An 18,774-nucleotide genomic window follows, 5' to 3' on the forward strand; every position below is an offset into this window, starting at 1 on the left:
AACATTTGTTTTTCTATTTAATAAAATATTTACAGTAATTTGTTACATTTAAAGAGAATCAATTATACAAAATATGTCCTTATAGTAAACACATTTAATCACTCATAATTAAAATAATTACGTATAATCAATGGCATTAAGTATATTATGTATGGGAATGGAAAATATACATAAAAAATAATTTATACCTTATATGCTAAATAATTAAAATGTCGTATACCTACTGTGACACCTTTAGTATTGTACCAATTATTATCAATGAAGTACTTTATTAATATTATATAAGTAAATATATTCCGTAATTATCTGTCGTGAATAATCAGAAGTTATTAATCCCTTGGATGGTCGTAAGCAGTAGTTTAATAAAGGCTATAAAAAAACCTTTTTAAAACAAGCTTTTATTTAAATCATGTATTAAAAAGAATTTCCATTTCCCAGATCCATCCCGAGACCGTAGGTATCATCTAGATTTTAGACCTACAGCGCTTTTCAAGACAAATCTAACGAGCCCAAACACGATGATTATGATGGGTACTTGAGCCTTATAAAAGAGAGAGAGAGAGAAAGAGTAGAGATATATTGACTTGACTAAATTTTGTAGATCACGTTCTGTGTCTATGGTTTGCCAAATTTCCGTAAAAATGAGTGGTTTCAAAGTTACATGGCCTCAAACATTTGTAGGTAAATCTTTGAGCCTGTGTAAGAACTACGTATTTTTACAAACATTTTGAAAACCACAGCTACAGATATTAATTTCAAGATCATTGAGTTTGATTGATTGATATTCAATGAGAAACAAAACTACGTTTGTTTGGAGCTTGTTACGATTAACTCTTCATCTACCTAGTATTCTGTGGTTAATTAATGTAGTAAAGTAATGGCAATACATTATGCTACTATGTAACGGAGAGCGAGGCACGGAAGCGATGGTCGAGGCTGCCGTAGGAGGGCCGGTAGCGCGGCGTGCGCTGGCTCCACGGGCTGCGACGGTTCTTGTAGCTGGAGCAGGCGATCAGGCTGTTCATCGCTGGAGGCCGCGACTGTTCCACACTTATGCCGTAACGGCGACTGGAAATCATATAAAGTAAATACATATATTTATAATTCTTATTGATAACCCATATTTAGCCTAATGTTGTTAGTTTATAAGTTTAGTAGTAAGTACTAGTAGAAATTGTTATATTAGATTAAATTATTGTTACGTGCCTACACATTGTCGACGACACCTAGGTGTGCGGAAAAACTGATTAAGTTTATGAATACACCTGTTTTGTAAAATTTGTAAAAATTTGTTCCTAAATAAATAAATAAATATTAAATTTTATTAATTAAAATACTAATACGTCTGCAGAATAATAGTCTAACTATATATTTTGCACGCCATACACAAATGGCAAAATGTGAAGGACCAAGGACCTGTCAATACCATCATTGTTACTCACATTTCGCTAAATAAAGAATCATTTCATTTCATTTCATTTCATTTCATTTCATTAATCGAAGTTTGCAAGGAAACTTCGATTATTTCGAATAAAAAGTAGCTCATGTCCGTCTCCGGGATGCAAGCTATTTCTGTATCAAAATTGGTTTAGTTGGCAGGCCGTGACAAGGTAACAGAAAGAAGAGACATATTTTCAGGGTGTTTTATAATCGCTCCTGTCAAGAGCTAAGCGTGGCGTGACTGAAAAGAAGAGTCTTAAGAGCGAGGAGTAAATTAATGTTAGATACACACCTCTTAGGTTTAGGAGGAGGTACGATGAATTTATCTCCAATCAGCACGCTCTCGTCAAGAGTGCCGTCCAACTGCATGAGGTCACCCGCTGACACAGATACCTCCATCTTGTAGCGGTCACACGTGCATAGGTACAGGAGAACTACCGCCATCTGTTAATAAGAAATAAGGGTTGAAGGCTTTTGTAACTTTGCACGCTAAGATAAGAAGCTTGATTTCGAGGCTCTTATCCCCAACAGACTTCAGCCTGTCGAAGAGACACCAAAACATTTACTTTTTCAAGGCAAAGCAGCGAGCTATCGCCAATAAACCAAGACTACAAGGCCTAGTACGGAGGCCCTAGCCCCTAGGCTAGGAAGAGCTATATCTCATAAAGAAATTGGCCTATTATTTTATCAGTTAAAAAGGCTTAGTCTGAGCCTCTTTCCTCTCCTCTTTCCCCGTTTTGGTAACGCAAAAGATTCAACTTAGGAATTTTTCTAGGCATTTTAAAAAAAATCATGTAGCATAGGAATCTATTTCACAGGCCGAAGCCTTCCACCAGACCAGACTAGAGACAATTTAGAAATTAAAAATTTCCAAATTATCCCTGCCATAAATCAAACCCACATATTATAAGACCATAGTGCTCACCAATGCGCCAGTTATGAGGTCGTCATAACTCAGGTATTTGTTCGTACTAAAAATACTTACTACACAGAAATGAAGGATGACAATAAAATAAGTGGAAGCTCTGAAGAAGATGAATTGGAAGAGCAAGCCCGACACAGTGGGGCCGATGAAAGCGCCCAGCGCGAAGGTAGACGTCCACATACCAGACACCAGGCCATAGGTTTCAATAGAGTTTGGCAATCCACACGAACTGTAAAAACACAAAGAGATTCTTAACCTAGAGTAAGTATTTATTAAGCAAGCTTAGCTTATGTTCTAAGGTATCATACTAATCAAACTTTGAAAAGAATTTAAGTCTGACTATAATATGAACCTGCATTACTGCAAACGTTAGAATCGGTTTATTGCATTTAGCGTTATCTTAATTGCTGCTTTTTCCTTTGATTCAGATTTCAAAGTCGTGTATGTCCTTTTCATCAATTCTCGTGTGTTGTATTGCGGGGATCTTGCATTTTGTTTTGGTAGTCCGGTGTGGATTTGTCACCCAGCTATTGTTTAGGAAGTTTTATCATATTTTCAACAGTGTGTAATGATGGTCCACAGTTTGGAAAACTTTCTATAAGGTTTTTGGTAACATGACATTATCAATATTATCAACTCAGGTAAAAAATCACGATTTTTAATAGGTACAACGGGTTATCAACACTGTGTCAATTAAGTGAGTATTAATTACTTGTTATGAAATGTGGACTACTTTGTTATCCTTTAAGGTTAAGGTTATCGATTTCATGTTATTGTAAGTTTTTTTTTCTATAAACAGTTCTTAGCTTCGTAATATTTGCGCAGTATATTTTAAGGTAAAGTGCGCAAAATATATCTACGTACTTAATAATTTTTTTTTAATTTATAGATTAGCGATTTACTGCAATCAAACCTGCTGCCAAGAAATGATGCAACATATGGTGGATTTGCATTGTTCAATGGTTTTGGTTATAATAACCGCCATAATCCTACAGGCAAAGATGTATTCCATTCTATTAAGCTTTTCATATCTAAAAACTTATTCGTATTGTGGCGCGGTGGTCTCCACATACAGACGCTAAAATTTGATCGAAAATGTTGTGACACTTATGAAGGCACAACATCTTCGATCTCTCGCCATACATCCTCAATCGTGCTAACGAAGTTCTTATTATTTTGGTTGAAAGCAAAATATTATCGCCTGCTGCCGTAATTTTCTACTAGCTGATGCCCGCGACTTCGTTCGCGTGGATGTAGGTTTTTTAAAATTCCCGTGGGAACTCTTTGATTTTCCGGGATAAAAAGTAGCCTATGTGCTAATCCAGGGTATAATCTATCTCCATTCTAAATTTCAGCCCAATCCGTCCAGTAGTTTTAGCGTGAAGGAGTAACAAACATACACACACACACACACACACACACAAACTTTCTCCTTTATAATATTTGTGTGATACCTCTTCCAGGCTAGAGCAATTCAGTCTTAACGTTACTCTATGTAGAATCACCTTTAATTGCTATTTTTATGAAACATAATAATTTTACCCTAATGTATCAAGAATATGTTCAAATAAAATACGTACATTGCAGTACCAAGGGCATCAGCGAATGACGAAACCAGAAGACTTCCGATTCCAAGACCGTGTAGCACCAGACCGCAAATTATGAGCCAGAGCATCCTGAAAGAGAACGAAGAAAAATTTAATAGGTTCCACTTTTGATTTGAAGGATTTTTCATAGTCTGTGAAGTAAATTTAAAATAATATGTTTATTATATTATATTTTTGAAGGTTTTTAGTTTTAGTTTCATTGTTTTAATAATTTAGATTTTAGATGTTCAGAATAAATAGAATATGCTTATAGTATAGCACTTACGTTGTTGTGTAGGGAGTGACATCAATGAAAGGCGCAGGTCCAACAAGTAAGAAAGCACCAATTACGAACATGTGGCCAACCACGGTGATGTACTTGGGCTTGATGTAGGGGTGGTCGCAGAGCCAGCCCCAAGCGGGTGCTGATATCGCGTATATACCACCGTTGACTACGAAGATCACGCCAAGGATTATTGGGGAGAAGTGAAACTGAAAGAAAAGAGCTCTTTCAAAATGTGCCTACGGATATGGATTGGCTTAAATCGTCAAGCGTGATATTATAATATCTGTCTACGTCTGTCTGTATCTGTATCTAAGTAGGTATACTACATTTTATTAAAGTGATTTTCCAGGCATATAGGTACGGAAAAAAATAATGCTATAGAAAAAAGCAAAGGTTAGTCTTTAAGAAAACCCCTGGAATAAAAAGTAGCCAATGTCAGTCTCCAGATCTTTAATTACATATTATATCCAATATCCATATTCCCGATCCAGCAATTGTCTAGATTAGAATAGTACTATTATCATCAATCAACAAGGAATATTCAATATTATTACCTTTTTGACAGATCAAAAAGATAATGATATTGAACAGTTTTTGTTTTCTTACTTCTCGTAAATGTGGTTCGAGTGTCGCCTGTAGAAATCCGATGCTCATACTCGTCGAAATTATACTGATTGCGGCAAGCAATACTCCAGGAATTCTTAGCAAAGACATCATTGTTGCTACAAAAAGAAAAAAGTGGATTTTAATAAGTTTAGCTGCTTCCTAGTTCCATGATTTATTTATAAATACGTAGCCCAAGGTAGCTTTTTTGAAAGGCTTCCTTTCAACCAACTATTTTACACGTATTTAGATCTGGTTTCAATTATTAAAGAGCTATTTTTAAAGAGTCATTAGCTAATGCCTTGTTTAGAATTGTTTGGTGAAATCGGTGAAACTAACGCTTGACGGGGTCCAGCTGTCAACACCTAGATATAAAGCAAAACGACTCATACTAGTCCGCAAAAAGACACAACCACAAAAGAATTTAGGACCTACGTGCCAGACATACCATCTTACCTAAATTCGTAGAATAGGACCTTCATTTTAGGCATTTTATAACCAATATTTTGTCCTCCACTAAATACCTAAGAAGCATCTAAGAAGAACGCAGTTTTACCTTTTTTTACAGCTGCCTTTAGCGATTGCGTGTTTTTATAAACTAGGTACCTACTTACCTACTTATGTTTTTATGAATAAGTGTGACAACGTTTCAGTTCAGCTTGTAGAACGTACTTATATATGTAGTATGTACATTATATTTTGCCATGTTATTATTGCATATCGCTCGTTGCTTTGCGTCATTCCAGGCTTTAGAATATACCTACATAATTATAACTTACGCCCTGTTGGTTTAATATCTTCATCATCGAACGTCTTCGGCAGAGTGACGTAGCACAGTATGGCGGTAAGGAAGAGTGTGGAGCCGAGTACAGCAAAGGGGAGCGAATAGCCGCCCCAATTGTATAAAGCTCCGCCCAGCATCGGTCCCACGATGAGACCAAGACCGAAGAACGTTTCCAAGGACGCCTGTGAATTTTTAAAGCCTATATGATTTCTAATCATGTCCATCATACTTCGTCATACCTATCATTCCAGGGATAGTGTTAGACGACCAACCAAGTTTATTGGTGAACAAAATGATGTAGGTATAAAGGGACTGGTCTGGTCAATAAGATTTAAGATATTGATACCTTCGGGATGTAGAAGTCAAGATTTACTTCGGTTTAGGAGGTAGGAGGTAGTTCGTAAGTCGTACTACCACTGTATAGTTAGCCGCTCAATAATTCGTGCAAGTGTTTTGAGCAAAGTCTACCAATCATAAACTTGCTATGCAACATTTATAGGCACTTATTTCATGAAGTCTGTGATACTCACACTCACAGTCACAGTGCTCTGAGGTTGAAATCTATAGAGCGCACTTTGATTTTGCTTCGAATTAAGTTTCAGTTAAAACGAGACAGATTAATGCCAGCGGTATAACGCTGTCCTGTTTTAACAGTGTCTTAAATATGAGCAAAGTCAAAGTGCGTTCTATAGATCTCAGCCTAAATCTACTAAACCGAAACACGTACGTGTAACGTAAACAAAATAATTTTTGTACCTATATGGTGGTCTCTTTGAGAACACGGAGGCAAATTAAAAAATAACAAAAAGTTTTCCAAACTGTACCTACCCTTACCTAATGGACATAAAATGAATGGGCTTGTTATGAGGATCTCAATCTAAATACAGAAAAGGAAAAGTGACTGACTGATCTATCAACGCACAGCTCAAACTACTGGACGCATTGGCATCGGGTGGCATGTGTGTACTCGTAGGTAGCTATTCTGATGTAGACATCCGCTAAGAAAGAAATTGTTTCCCCTTTTAGGATAAAATAGGGTTTTGAGATTTTTGTAGTAAACGCGGACAAAGTCGCGCGGGAGTTAGCTAGTTTTTTTTAATTTTAAAATGAATAGTTTAAAGTTATTTAAGAAAGCAGATTGATAGTTCCCTTCCCCATTCACGCGAAACCACGAAGCCTAAAATTTTGAAAAAAATAATGGAAAATAGTCCGTCGCTTGTACATGACAGGGAAACTTAGAAGTCTATGAACTTAAAATAACTATTTCAGTTAAATTCTGTAACATTTTCAGATACAGTTTGAATTTAAGTAGGTAACCTAATGAATACAGACCAATGCACAGGAGTTAAATCCATCTTAACATAGAAATTTCGATTACATAACATCTTATTGTGATGATAAACTTGATAATAATAATTTATGCTCGATGATTTCAGGTCACATGAATTGATAAAAATAGGTCAAATTTAAATTGTAAATTATGGCACCAATTAGTAATATACTTGCAATAAATTATATTACTATCGAGTTATTTAATTACTTATAACAATATTACTTTAATGGTTACCATTCAACTTAGGTACTTACTCAGTATAAAATACGATTAGATTATGATTTACTTTGTTAACCGTAACACGCGTAAGTATATGATAATTTATTATTATTACATAAGAACAAAGGTACAAAGGTGGTGGTTATCATAGTACGCTGTACCTACTTTTAGTACGCGACAGGTCGATATACCCCGGGATGCAAGCTATCTCTGTACCCAATTTCATCAAAATTGGTTAAATGGGTAGACCTTGAAAAGGTAGCAGACAGATCACAGAATTATAAATACGTTAGACAGACAGACTTCCACTTGCATATTAATCGTAAAAGATTATTAGGTTTTGACTACTTACAAACATGCTGGCTACATTGTTAGGGAACTCCTTGGCGATGATGGCGAAGGAGGCGGTGAGGAAGGCCGCGTTCCCCATCGCCTCGATGATGCGAATCGTGAATGCCAGGGTTACGAACGGTATGTGTCCGTCTACTTTGTCCAGTAATCTACGAAAGGGAATACAAAATTATATACTTACAGCTCTGCCTACCTCTAACTGTGATGTGATTCGCCAATCCAGTGATCAACTCTGAATGGTAGCCATCGAAATCATTTCATATTTATTTTTAATCAATTGAAGGTTTTTATGAAAAAAATATTTTACTATCACTCAGTGAAGCAGTAATGTTAGGACCAACCAATGTCATTTGAGTTTATGGTTATCATTTACTTACCCGAACAAAATAGCACATGTCGATGTAGTCAAAATCCCCGCGTTGAAGACTAACTTAGGCCCCAGCTTGTTGAGATGCGCTCCGTAGAACGGACTAATGAGGAACACTGCCAGTTCGAACACTCCGAATACTAGCCCGTACTCTGTCGCTGTACATCCTTTCTTTTCAGCCTGAAAAAAAAATTAAATACTTGAAAATTAAATCTGAAGAAACTAATTAGCTGAAGAAACTTTGAAGAAACTAAGTGGCTGAACCAAGAAGAAAGAATTTTCTCGTTTTTCTCGTATCCTAAGCCGTGGTCCGAGCCTCACAGGAGGCGCCCTTAGGAGAACGTTGTCCCCCGACCTCACCAATTATGTCTTCGAGCCCTAGCGCTCACCCCCAGGCAGTGCAGTGGCCAGTAGGGCCTACACAGCATACTCAATCCGAAAAAAAAGGTTGATTTCTGGCGGAATTGATGAAATCTAGAATTGTCCAGTCTGGTGCGAGGATACGGCCATGGCTAGTTACAAACCTGGCAAAGCGACCAAGCGATTTAGCGTTGATGCCATGTAGGAACCGATATGGGGTATGGGTTGAATACAACTGATCATTCCCTTTCCAAGTTAGCCCGCTACAACTACAGACTGCATTCACCGCTTACCATTAGGTGAGATCGCAGTCAATGGCTATTAATTGTAATCGAATAAAAAATTATAATAAAATTCTTTCGGGGAAAGGACAAAATTTGGTAACAAAAGACCGGGAGTAAAAATTTATTTTATTTTATTTGAAAATTGTATAAAATATAATATCTACTCCTACTTGTATTCTAGGAAGGATTCCTCTTTTTACCAAAAAATATTTGGTATTTTATATTTTAGAAAAGATGTATTTTATTTATGTTTAAAAATATGCATCGTATAGTGGTAGGTTCTTGGGATTATTGTATGAGGTATTTGCAAATTGATTTCTTTTCAATTTCCTAATAGGTACTTTAAAATCAAAATTAGCTGTGCTTTATTTAAGTAGTATATGAACTCAACTAGGAAATTATGGCATGTGCTATCATACAATTGTTATTATTATATTTACATAAAATAATGTTATCAATGTGCGTACTTACATGTAATAATTATTGTCATTGATAAAATTATAATGTCCATTTCATTTATCAGTAAAGAAAAGAGAAACAAGTGAGTAGACTAGATTGATAGGCTTGCAAGCTAGGCAATATGCTTGCAAAAAAAATCCATGATTAGATAAATATTAGAATATATTGAGACTATTGAGTAGCAAGCAACGCTGCGTAGGTAGTTTTTATTCTGATAACGTAAAGCGTCTGCCATTAAAATGGTTTTAAAATACACGTGAGCTTCGAAATTCACAATTCGAAAATCATCAAATTTTTTAGTCACTAAACAATCTTTAATTTGAAGATTATTTAGCGATTCAAAAAATCTGCTCTTACAAATGTAAATTTATTTCTTCCTAACTGCACCAGAAAAAAAACTTACCTAATGCCCTAAATATTCCATACTAAGATTATAAATGCGGAAGTGTTTCTGCCTGTCTGTCTGTCTGTCTGCTAGCTTTTCATGGCCCAACAGTTTAACCAATTTTGATGAAATTTGGTACAGAGATTAGCTCCCGGGGCCTTCCCCGGGATGTAAGCTAATGTCTGTACCTCTATAGGCTATAGGCGGGCTTTTTATCCCGGAAAATCAAAGAGTTCCTACGGGTTATTCAAAAACGTAAATGCACGAGGATGAAGTCGCGGGCATCATCTAGTTTTAATTAAACATATCAAAAATTGCGAAACCGGCAGAATTCGAATCTTGCGTCTCTGGGTATCGCGAGCCCTCGAGGCTTTGGCCGCTAGGCCACGGTTTGCTAATCTTCAGTGCAGCAATTTCATATTATTATATATTATTTTGTATGCGATTGTTAATGCCATCTATAAATAAAAGTATCTCAGCCGGGGGCATACAAAAGTAAAAACTGTTGACTGTTTAACAAAGTTTATTAAAGTTTTGTAGACTTTACACGGTTGGATTTATTTTTTATTTAATAATCGTTTTTTTAACTAACTACTAATAAATAATTATGACAGATATATATATAGTTAAAAATTATGTAAGTCAAATAAACATTGTTGATCAAAATACCAAAGTCAAAGTCATTTATTCAAGTTGGGTAGTATTATTATTGTACACTTCATGATTGTCAAACAATGATGAAGTGGTGATAATTAATTATGTAAACGTAAAACAAAAGCCAATTTTGAAAATATATCGCTGGAATTAGAAGATGGATAGTAAATTTTTTTCGATAGTAAAATCTCGCGTAATCGATACGTCTACATATATGATTCAATAGGTACAATTTTAGTAATGTCTGTATCTCTAAACACGTTATTATTAATTAATGTTGCATGTGTAACTAGAAGCGCTTCGTACTTAATTGTATTGTGAACTGATAAATGATAACCCATGTGAGGTTATCATGAACATTCTGGTTGGAAGTCTAATATAGACCTTTGATTTGGGGCACCTAGGTACCTCTGTAATATTGCTCATTAATTTGACCAGCTATTTTCAATGTTGCCAGCCTTTTGCTAAAAAGCGGCTAACCCCAAAGAGTATTTTTTGAGATAACACAAAAAAAAAACTCTTGTTTGCAAAAGAGTTCTTTACGTAATAATATTTTTCAAGAAATATCAGTTTTTAAAAATTTCCCACAAAAATACTTTTTGCAGTTATAAATAGGACATTTTATTTATAAATAGGAGGGTAGAATGTCTATTTTTTGTTTATCATCTATATCTATTAATAATATTATTAATTAGAAATTGTGTCTGTCTGTGTGCTAGTTTTTTCCAGCCCATCCGTTAGTCGATTTGACGATATTTGGTAGGTACAAAGAGGCTTGAATCCCGGAGAAGGACCTGGGCTAATTAAATGGTCCCTGAAAATCACAGAGTTCCCATTTTTATCCCGCATAAAAGAAATATCATCATCTTAGCAATATCTTGGGTATAGTCTACCACGCGGACTAAATGCGGATTGGCAGATTACAGACCCTTGGCAATATAGCTACTAAGGCAATTATAATTATTATTGGTATCAGGCTCATGCTCCTTGGAGCAAGGAACTCTCGTTCTCAGTAATACTTCATGATCAACCCATTTCCGCCCCACTACTGAGTACGGGTCTCCTCTCAGAATGAGAAGGGTTTAGGCCATAGTCAACCACGCGAACTAAATGCGGATTGGCAGACTTTACACATCTTTGAGAATATTATGGTTTTCTCACGTTATTTTCCTGCACCGTTAAAGCAAAGGATATTTAGTTACTTAAAACGCACATAACTCCGAGAAGTTAGAGGTGCGTGCCCGGGATCAAACCTTTGATATCATAACAACTAGGCCTTATATGCCTGCTTTTTTTGAAAAAACATGTAGGTAGCAACTAACCTCTTGTGGAAAAAATGGCGCTTGCAGTGCGACACAAATTGCATTACAAAAATCAGCAACAGAAATAACCGCCACAGTTAACCACTGTCTTCTCGTAAATTCCCGCATTTTGACAAAAACACTTTTAAGAAATATCAAGTAACACTAAAACTTTTCTACATGAATAATATTTTCATTCTCTCATTAGTTTAACTTATTTTGAAAGTTTGTTGTTTGACAATGAAACTATTTTATTTATTTTTTAATTTAATTAAAGTAAACCTTACAATCATTGGCACTTAATAAAAAAAGACAGCATAAGTGAAATAAATATGAGTCAAATAAACCTAAACGTCACAATTTTCCCGATGCGGGTACGTAACTGACTAACTGACAAGGGAGTATCTAAGTAACTGTGCCAATTGAATGATAACTAAGTTATCGAGTCGTCTTGAACGATCCCAAGTTGGTATCCATTGACGCTTGTTTCAACACGGATGAAGGAATTTCTTCTTAAAACAGCAATGTATTAAGAATTTCAGAAAATATCTTACAAATTGAAGTCCATTAAAATCTATAATTAATTATAATAAAACTGGAACTGGACGATTTCTGTATATTAAATTAACTATTTTGAAAATAATCGAAAAAGCATTATTATCGATTCACTCTGAAACTTTTGAATGGATTTGAACTTAATGTAGCACACTTATAATTTTAGCTATAAGTTATAGCTAATACTTTAATAGCTTAGTGAAAAAATTCTTAATATGAACATAACATATTATTACAGCCAGCATACAATACATTTCATTTCTTAGGTACTCGTATGTATTAGTAACGGGTGGTTCAATTTGAGGGTAGCTAAAAGAAAATTCCACGAGGAAGGATTTATGGAATAGGTTAGTCCACCCAGGCGAAGCCGGGGCGGGCCAACTAGTATAAAAATATAATCCATTAATATCAAACAGGTTTTTTTAGTAAAACAGCAATGTATGTAGTAATTCCAGAAAATTCCATTCAAATTCCTAAGGTCAGAATATACTAGACTACAGGCCCATGTTTAAAAATGGGTGGGTCATATGAACCACCAGGTGACGTATACAGGACGATATAAGAGCATAAAATAATAAGTTTCAGCACTATGCCGTCACTTGTAAGCTGTCCAACAGAGTGCTGGTGAGAATTGAAAAGTGCAGGTAGAGTGAGTACATTTTGGTCATATATTTTTGTACGGCATTTTTACCATCGATAGATCCATGAAAAATAATAAGAAAGCGCGCAGTGCCGTAAAAAAATGGTGCGCCACAAAGTCAGTAAATGTTTTGATTTTCTGACAATTTCCGGGGTAAATTTGGTCATTTAATTCTGTACGGCACTAGTTTCATACTGTTTCAATACAGCCTCTAATCCATTATTCCGCAACGCCGTACAAAAATCATGCGACAAGGGGAAAAAATTGAGGGTAGCATTACCCCTCACTTTCCGTGGTCCGGGGGGTGATTTGAAACAACATAAAATTAATTTATTTTGAAAGTGTTTTTAGCATAGATAATATTTTTTTACATGCCGTACATTTTCGTTGGTCCAAAGGTTTGTAGGGGATGTGGATATTATATACACACCCGTTCACTTCAGTTAGACGGCATAGTGATTTTATCATATTATCAATTGTTCTCTTCAAAAATATGTTAATGCCGTACAGTATCAGATGGCCATAAAGTACTACCCTTAAAATGGTAGCGTCATTTTCATCAGCCTAAAAGATATGGTCTGCATTAAAATATACGGCATAATTTTTTCCTAATTTATTTATCTTAATACTATTTAAAACAAGGGAAAAGCGTAGAAAATTGCTATATTTTATTAATCTATGAATATTTAAACTTTTGCAATAATTTGAAAAATTTCAGTTTTTGTATTTATCTATAATTTTTTTTAGAACAGTTTCTTTTGAACGGCAATACTATATAACAATAGTATTTTACACTATCATGTTAAAAAAAAAGTTGCCGTACAGATTCAAATGATTTTACAGCTTTAAAAATTAAGTATACCATGAAATTAAGATAATTATTGATACACATTCAAATGAACACTAATTTTTTTACGGCATTATTTTTAATAGTACTTTTGAGTGCTAGATAATGTTTTGGAACCAAAGCCGTACTTTCTCAAATCACCCCCCGGACCACGGAAAGAGAGGGGGTTGCTACCCTCAATTTTTTCCCCTTGTCGCATGATTTTTGTACGGCGTTGCGGAATAATGGATTAGAGGCTGTATTGAAACAGTATGAAACTAGTGCCGTACAGAATTAAATGACCAAATTTACCCCGGAAATTGTCAGAAAATCAAAACATTTACTGACTTTGTGGCGCACCATTTTTTTACGGCACTGCGCGCTTTCTTATTATTTTTCATGGATCTATCGATGGTAAAAATGCCGTACAAAAATATATGACCAAAATGTACTCACTCTACCTGCACTTTTCAATTCTCACCAGCACTCTGTTGGACAGCTTACAAGTGACGGCATAGTGCTGAAACTTATTATTTTATGCTCTTATATCGTCCTGTATACGCCACCTGGTGGTTCATATGACCCACCCATTTTTAAACATGGGCCTGTAGTCTATACTGTTTTAAAAGTTAACGAGATGTTAAACAATCGAAACAAGATAAAGATATTACAATTAAATGAGTTGTTATTAAATTTTTAATTGCTTTTATTACTGTAAACATTTTGATTGCTACGGGTCCACTATTGTTTAGAGTGAATGACTTGTCTATGACTATGTTTATACATGTTGTTAAATCGTGATTGTATACCTACCTACCCATTTAGATTTTACAAAAATATGGCTGACTGCAGTGAATAAAGCCTTTGAAATAATAGGTAAGCGATATAAATACCTATTTCTTGATTAAAAAAAAAAGTATTATTATAAAGAAAGGCATTCGTATTTACAAATGCCTTTTTTTATAATACATGTTTTTATATAAACTATTTAGTTTAATTTTTAATCTTGAAAGGTAATTAGTTACAGAGCTACACAATTTTTTCAGGTTGATTAAAAAATGTACCTACCTATTGAAAATATTTTAATGAAGTTAAATTTTAATACCGTCACAAAAGTGGGAAAAAATTAAGAGGTTACGTAAAAATACCTACTAACAATGAGAGACAGAGAAAATATTTTAACAATCAAACTATTCAAAAGATTAAAAGTGTATTTTAAGTAGGTACGTGTGTTTTTCGTGGCTAGCAAATATCAAAGGGGGATCCGTAGAAGACCCAGAGTAGTTAACATATCTCGATAGGTTGCGAAGCTGAAGTGGCAATGGGTTCGAAAGATTGATAGATGTAGGGGTTCCAAACTGCTGGAATGGTGACCTCGCACCGTGGCACAGCGTTGGCAGATAACCCAACTGAACCATCCGATAACACCAGACAAGTCGCAGGAAGCCGCTGGATTCAGGCGACACAAGAAAAAAACAGGAAAATTTTGAGATGTGGAAGTCAGACAAGAGACCTATGTCTAGCAGTGGACGTCTGTTGACAACGACGATGACAAAAGCTACACTTCGCACCCGTTCTTGAACTTATTTTGCTGTAAAAAAGTAAAAAAAAAAGAAATTGCGCTCGCTGCGCTTGTGCTTTTATTTAGTGTTTGATCTCACCATTACTTCTTTGAAAACACCAAAAAATTCAGCTTGTTTAAAATCAATTCTAGAATGGTAGCAGATAAACTGAAATCCTAACGACTATGGACTGTATCAAAACTACCCTGTCCTAGCAAACCTTTACGAATTGTTAGGGGATATACTTTTAGTTTGATTTTTGTGCGTCATGTACAAAAATTGAACTTTCATTATTTTCCTCTAGCTCGCTCAAAAAGCTTATCAATTAAGATTTACATCATTCCTCTATAACTTTTTGACCATAACACTAATGTAGTGGTAAGCGCTGTAATGTTATGAATAGGTAATTGGGATGAGGGTTCGATTTTCATCAGGGGCAATGTCTAGACTTCAGGCATGGCTGTTTACCACCCTAGAAGTGTAATTGCAGTTAAGGGGTTAACTTGTCATGGAATAAAATAAACAGCCCATGCCGGGCCCTGCACGTGGTGCTCGTAAATATCTGAATGGCGAGGGGGGGAGCTGAGGCTGAGGGATGTCGAAAACCATGCCCGAATAAAACACAACGCTTGATGCTTTCACTTCAAACAAAATGAGACGCGCGTCCGTCCGCCCATCGACCGACCAGTCGCCTATTGCCAGCTGATTCCGCGCAACAACGGACGCGGCCGAATTCAAAAAATTCAACAAAAAAAAAACTCCAAAAGTGTGTCGAAACGTTTGTGTACCTGAACTGTTATTAAAAAGAAGTCCAACCGACTTCAAAACAAAAAAAAATAACAACTAGACTCGAATGAAAAAGAAAATGGCTCAGCGAATTTTCAAAACATTCCTCGTCTTCTGCTTTACTATCATCTGTCACAATGGAGAGGCTGCGGAGAATGATAACACACTCACTCTGCGTAAGTACAATGCATTTTTAACCGACTTCCAATGACGAAGTCTTCAATTTAAGAATTATTTTAGTTTAGTTTAGTTGTAAGGGTTGAAAAGTGCAACAATGAACAATGCAATTTATGGAGCTAAGAAGGCTGGTGTGCGGCTGGCAAAAACTTTATCTTTCAAGCTTTTTATAGCAAGGAAACATAAGGTTTTTCAAAAAATTCAAGTTTCTCAAAGCTTTTAAATATAACAAATGTTTTATCACTGAAAACAAGGTGCTAACATCGAGACATGCATTACATAAAGATCTGCAATGTCAGAGCACTTATTGTATTAAAATATCTGTTTTGCAACTAGTGTCTTTTGGGTTTCGTGGTCTTGTCGTTGAATACACACGGTTTAAAATGTTGAAATATAGTGCGTTTGGCAACTTAGTGAATTGTGATGAAAAAACTACGACCTTTGCCTTATTGCGTTTTATTATTATGTTAATAATACAACTGTTACCTATCGTTATACAGAAATGCTAATCTCAAGAAATTGATCTGGTTGACACTATTGCCACACGAACGAACATATTAATTATTTTAACCCCATAGATATCTGTCAATGAGAACCAAATGACGTTTGTACTGAAAGTGTAGGGAGTGCGCTGGAGTTACTGTTCTTAAAAGTAAAGCAAACCAAACAAACAAAAATCAAACAAACAATACACGTTTTATGATTATTTCAACATATTGTACCTACATTTTATTGAATAAATCATTGAATTTGAATTTGTCAAAGTATAAAATCAAATTGACTAGTTTGAGCCCTAGAGTTTTATGTACAAGAACGAGATACTAGAGTAAAATAAATCTGCCAAAACTGTTGGATATGCTATGATATGAAAGCACGATATTTTTTCGTCCTATCAAAGGGCAGATACACGCACAATTAACGTTAACTTCAAACGTTAAAAAATCTAGGCTCGGAGAAAGATATGGGAGTTAAATACTACAAAAACAAATCATTAGACATAGGATGATTATGATTGAGGGTAGTTACTTGACAATTTCGCTTGACGGATCGCTTTGCCGGTAAATGACCGACATGATTCTAAACAAATCAACTAGATATTCTGACATAAGCCGATTAAAGAAAAAAAAAACTTAATTTGAGACAACCAGACCTTGTAATTGTTCGCATTGCAATGACTCTCATAAAAACTAGACTTTTTCCTTACCTATTATATACATAACAAAAAAAGCTTATATCGCTATCACGACGAAATTGAAGGCCACACTTTTAAATATAGATTTCGTACTTCTAAAGTATAGGTAAAGTTACTAGCAAGCCTCGAGATTTCACTCGGAGCACAAAAACTCTTGTTCCATATCCCGCGGGAATTCCGAAAAATTTCAACTTTTTAGGTTCAAAGGTTTGGGTTGGACGTTCATGAGTCAGTTACTGTGTCAAGACTTTTATTAACCCTGACCCAAAAAGAGGGGTGTTATAAGTTTGACGTGTGTATCTGTGTGTTTGTGTATCTGTCTGTGGCACCGTAGTTCCTAAGCCAATGAACCGATTTTGATTTAGTTTTTTTTGTTTGAAATGTTATTTGATCGAGAGTGTTCTTAGCTATAATCCAAGAAAATCCGTTCAGCCGTTTGAAGATTATCAGCTCTTTTCTAGTTTTCTCATTAGACCGGGTATTACTATCCGACCAATACATATTAGAAATCTTCCACATAATAAGTACACGTAATTTTAAAATTACCAGACCATCTATGCGACAGTAGGTTAAGTATTTATATTTATCTTGAAATACAAAAGAAGTCAAGCTTTAGGACATTCTCAGACACTTGAGAGACGGCTTTGTTTCATATTGCGTAAATCGTGACTATAATCGGGGTAGATTATATTATCATACAAGGTCACAGAAAATCACCATGCGACAGGCTGACAACCTAATGAGGATCATTTTGCATTGTGTGTGGTCGGCAGCAAAGAAAAGACCGTCAACTACAATTTTGACCTTTTTTTTAAATAATAAAATAGCGAGCCAACGGGCAGGCGGATCACCTGATGTTAAGTGATGTCCGCGGCCTATGAACATTTGCAGCACCAGAGAGAGGTACCGCCGATGCGTTGCCGGCCCAAAAAATATTTTTTGCTATACTCGGAGTTTCTCTTGGTGACCAAATCAGAAATTAGGAGAACCAGAGTCACCGATATAGCTAAACAGATTGCGAAGCTGAGGTGGCAACACATAGTTTTGATAAACCGATAGATGTTGGGGTCCCAAGGTGCTACAATGGCGACCTCAAACCGGAAAGCTCAGCGTTATAAGACCTCCTACTGGGAGAACAGACGACATCAAACGAGTCGCAGGGAGCCGCTAGATTCAGGCGGCGCAATACTGTGGCGTGTGGAAATTCCTACAAGATGTTCAGCAGTGGACGTCTATCTATTGGTGATGATGATGATGACACTTTTTGTATAAGTAGGTTTTGAATTCCTTATTCTATCATTTTCACAAAATATCACAGTTTTGCGTTTCGAACGCCATCCTGGAAAATCACGTTCTTGTAGTTAACCGTTTGTTCTTTGCGATCGTCGGTGGTCGGCTCTTAGAAAAATTCAATTCTACGAGCTTATTTGTGTCAAGGTCACTTTCGAGCTGTCGAAACATGGCAGACATAATGTTTGTGCGGACCCCATGTTTGCGGAGTCTTGCGTATTGTAAGTTGGAATGGAACCGGTCATGTGGTCTGTTAGGGTTACCATAACTTATACAATGTAGCAATCTTGACCCAAAAATGCGTCTTCAGCTTTACTTTTGTTGTTCTCTAAACGCTGGTCTGAGGAAATTCGGCGTCCTAGACGAATAATAACTGGAAAAGACAAAAAAATTGCAACATAACAAAACA

The 18,774-nt window shown here is 35.7% G+C and overlaps 2 protein-coding genes across 5 annotated transcripts in view; one reads left to right on the forward strand and one right to left on the reverse strand.

Moving 5' to 3' along the window:
- Nucleotides 1-15,563, reverse strand: LOC123864646 (MFS-type transporter SLC18B1-like). 2 transcript variants are annotated; one of them, XM_045905253.1, is made up of 10 exons: nucleotides 15,483-15,563; nucleotides 7,905-8,074; nucleotides 7,529-7,676; nucleotides 5,620-5,806; nucleotides 4,844-4,959; nucleotides 4,238-4,443; nucleotides 3,946-4,041; nucleotides 2,426-2,594; nucleotides 1,733-1,884; nucleotides 1-1,068 (listed from the first exon to the last, which is right to left on the reverse strand). In XM_045905253.1, exons 3-10 carry the CDS (start codon nucleotides 7,604-7,606, stop codon nucleotides 897-899), a joined length of 1,176 nt encoding a protein of 391 aa, XP_045761209.1. In that variant the 5' UTR covers nucleotides 7,607-7,676; nucleotides 7,905-8,074; nucleotides 15,483-15,563; the 3' UTR covers nucleotides 1-896. The 2 variants fall into 2 exon arrangements, with proteins under 2 accessions (XP_045761209.1, XP_045761208.1); XM_045905252.1 differs by lacking the exon at nucleotides 15,483-15,563 and adding an exon at nucleotides 11,359-11,741.
- The window catches only part of LOC123864667, a 16,005-nt gene continuing 12,784 nt past the window's right edge, over nucleotides 15,554-18,774 (forward strand). For all 3 annotated transcript variants that reach the window (XM_045905284.1, XM_045905283.1, XM_045905282.1), the window contains exon 1: nucleotides 15,554-15,882. In XM_045905284.1, coding sequence (XP_045761240.1) covers nucleotides 15,774-15,882 — 109 coding nt within the window. In that variant the 5' untranslated portion in view covers nucleotides 15,554-15,773. The remainder of the gene's footprint in view (nucleotides 15,883-18,774) is intronic.

Source organism: Maniola jurtina, chromosome 4, assembly GCF_905333055.1.
Source record: "Maniola jurtina chromosome 4, ilManJurt1.1, whole genome shotgun sequence".
Lineage (NCBI taxonomy): Eukaryota > Metazoa > Arthropoda > Insecta > Lepidoptera > Nymphalidae > Maniola > Maniola jurtina.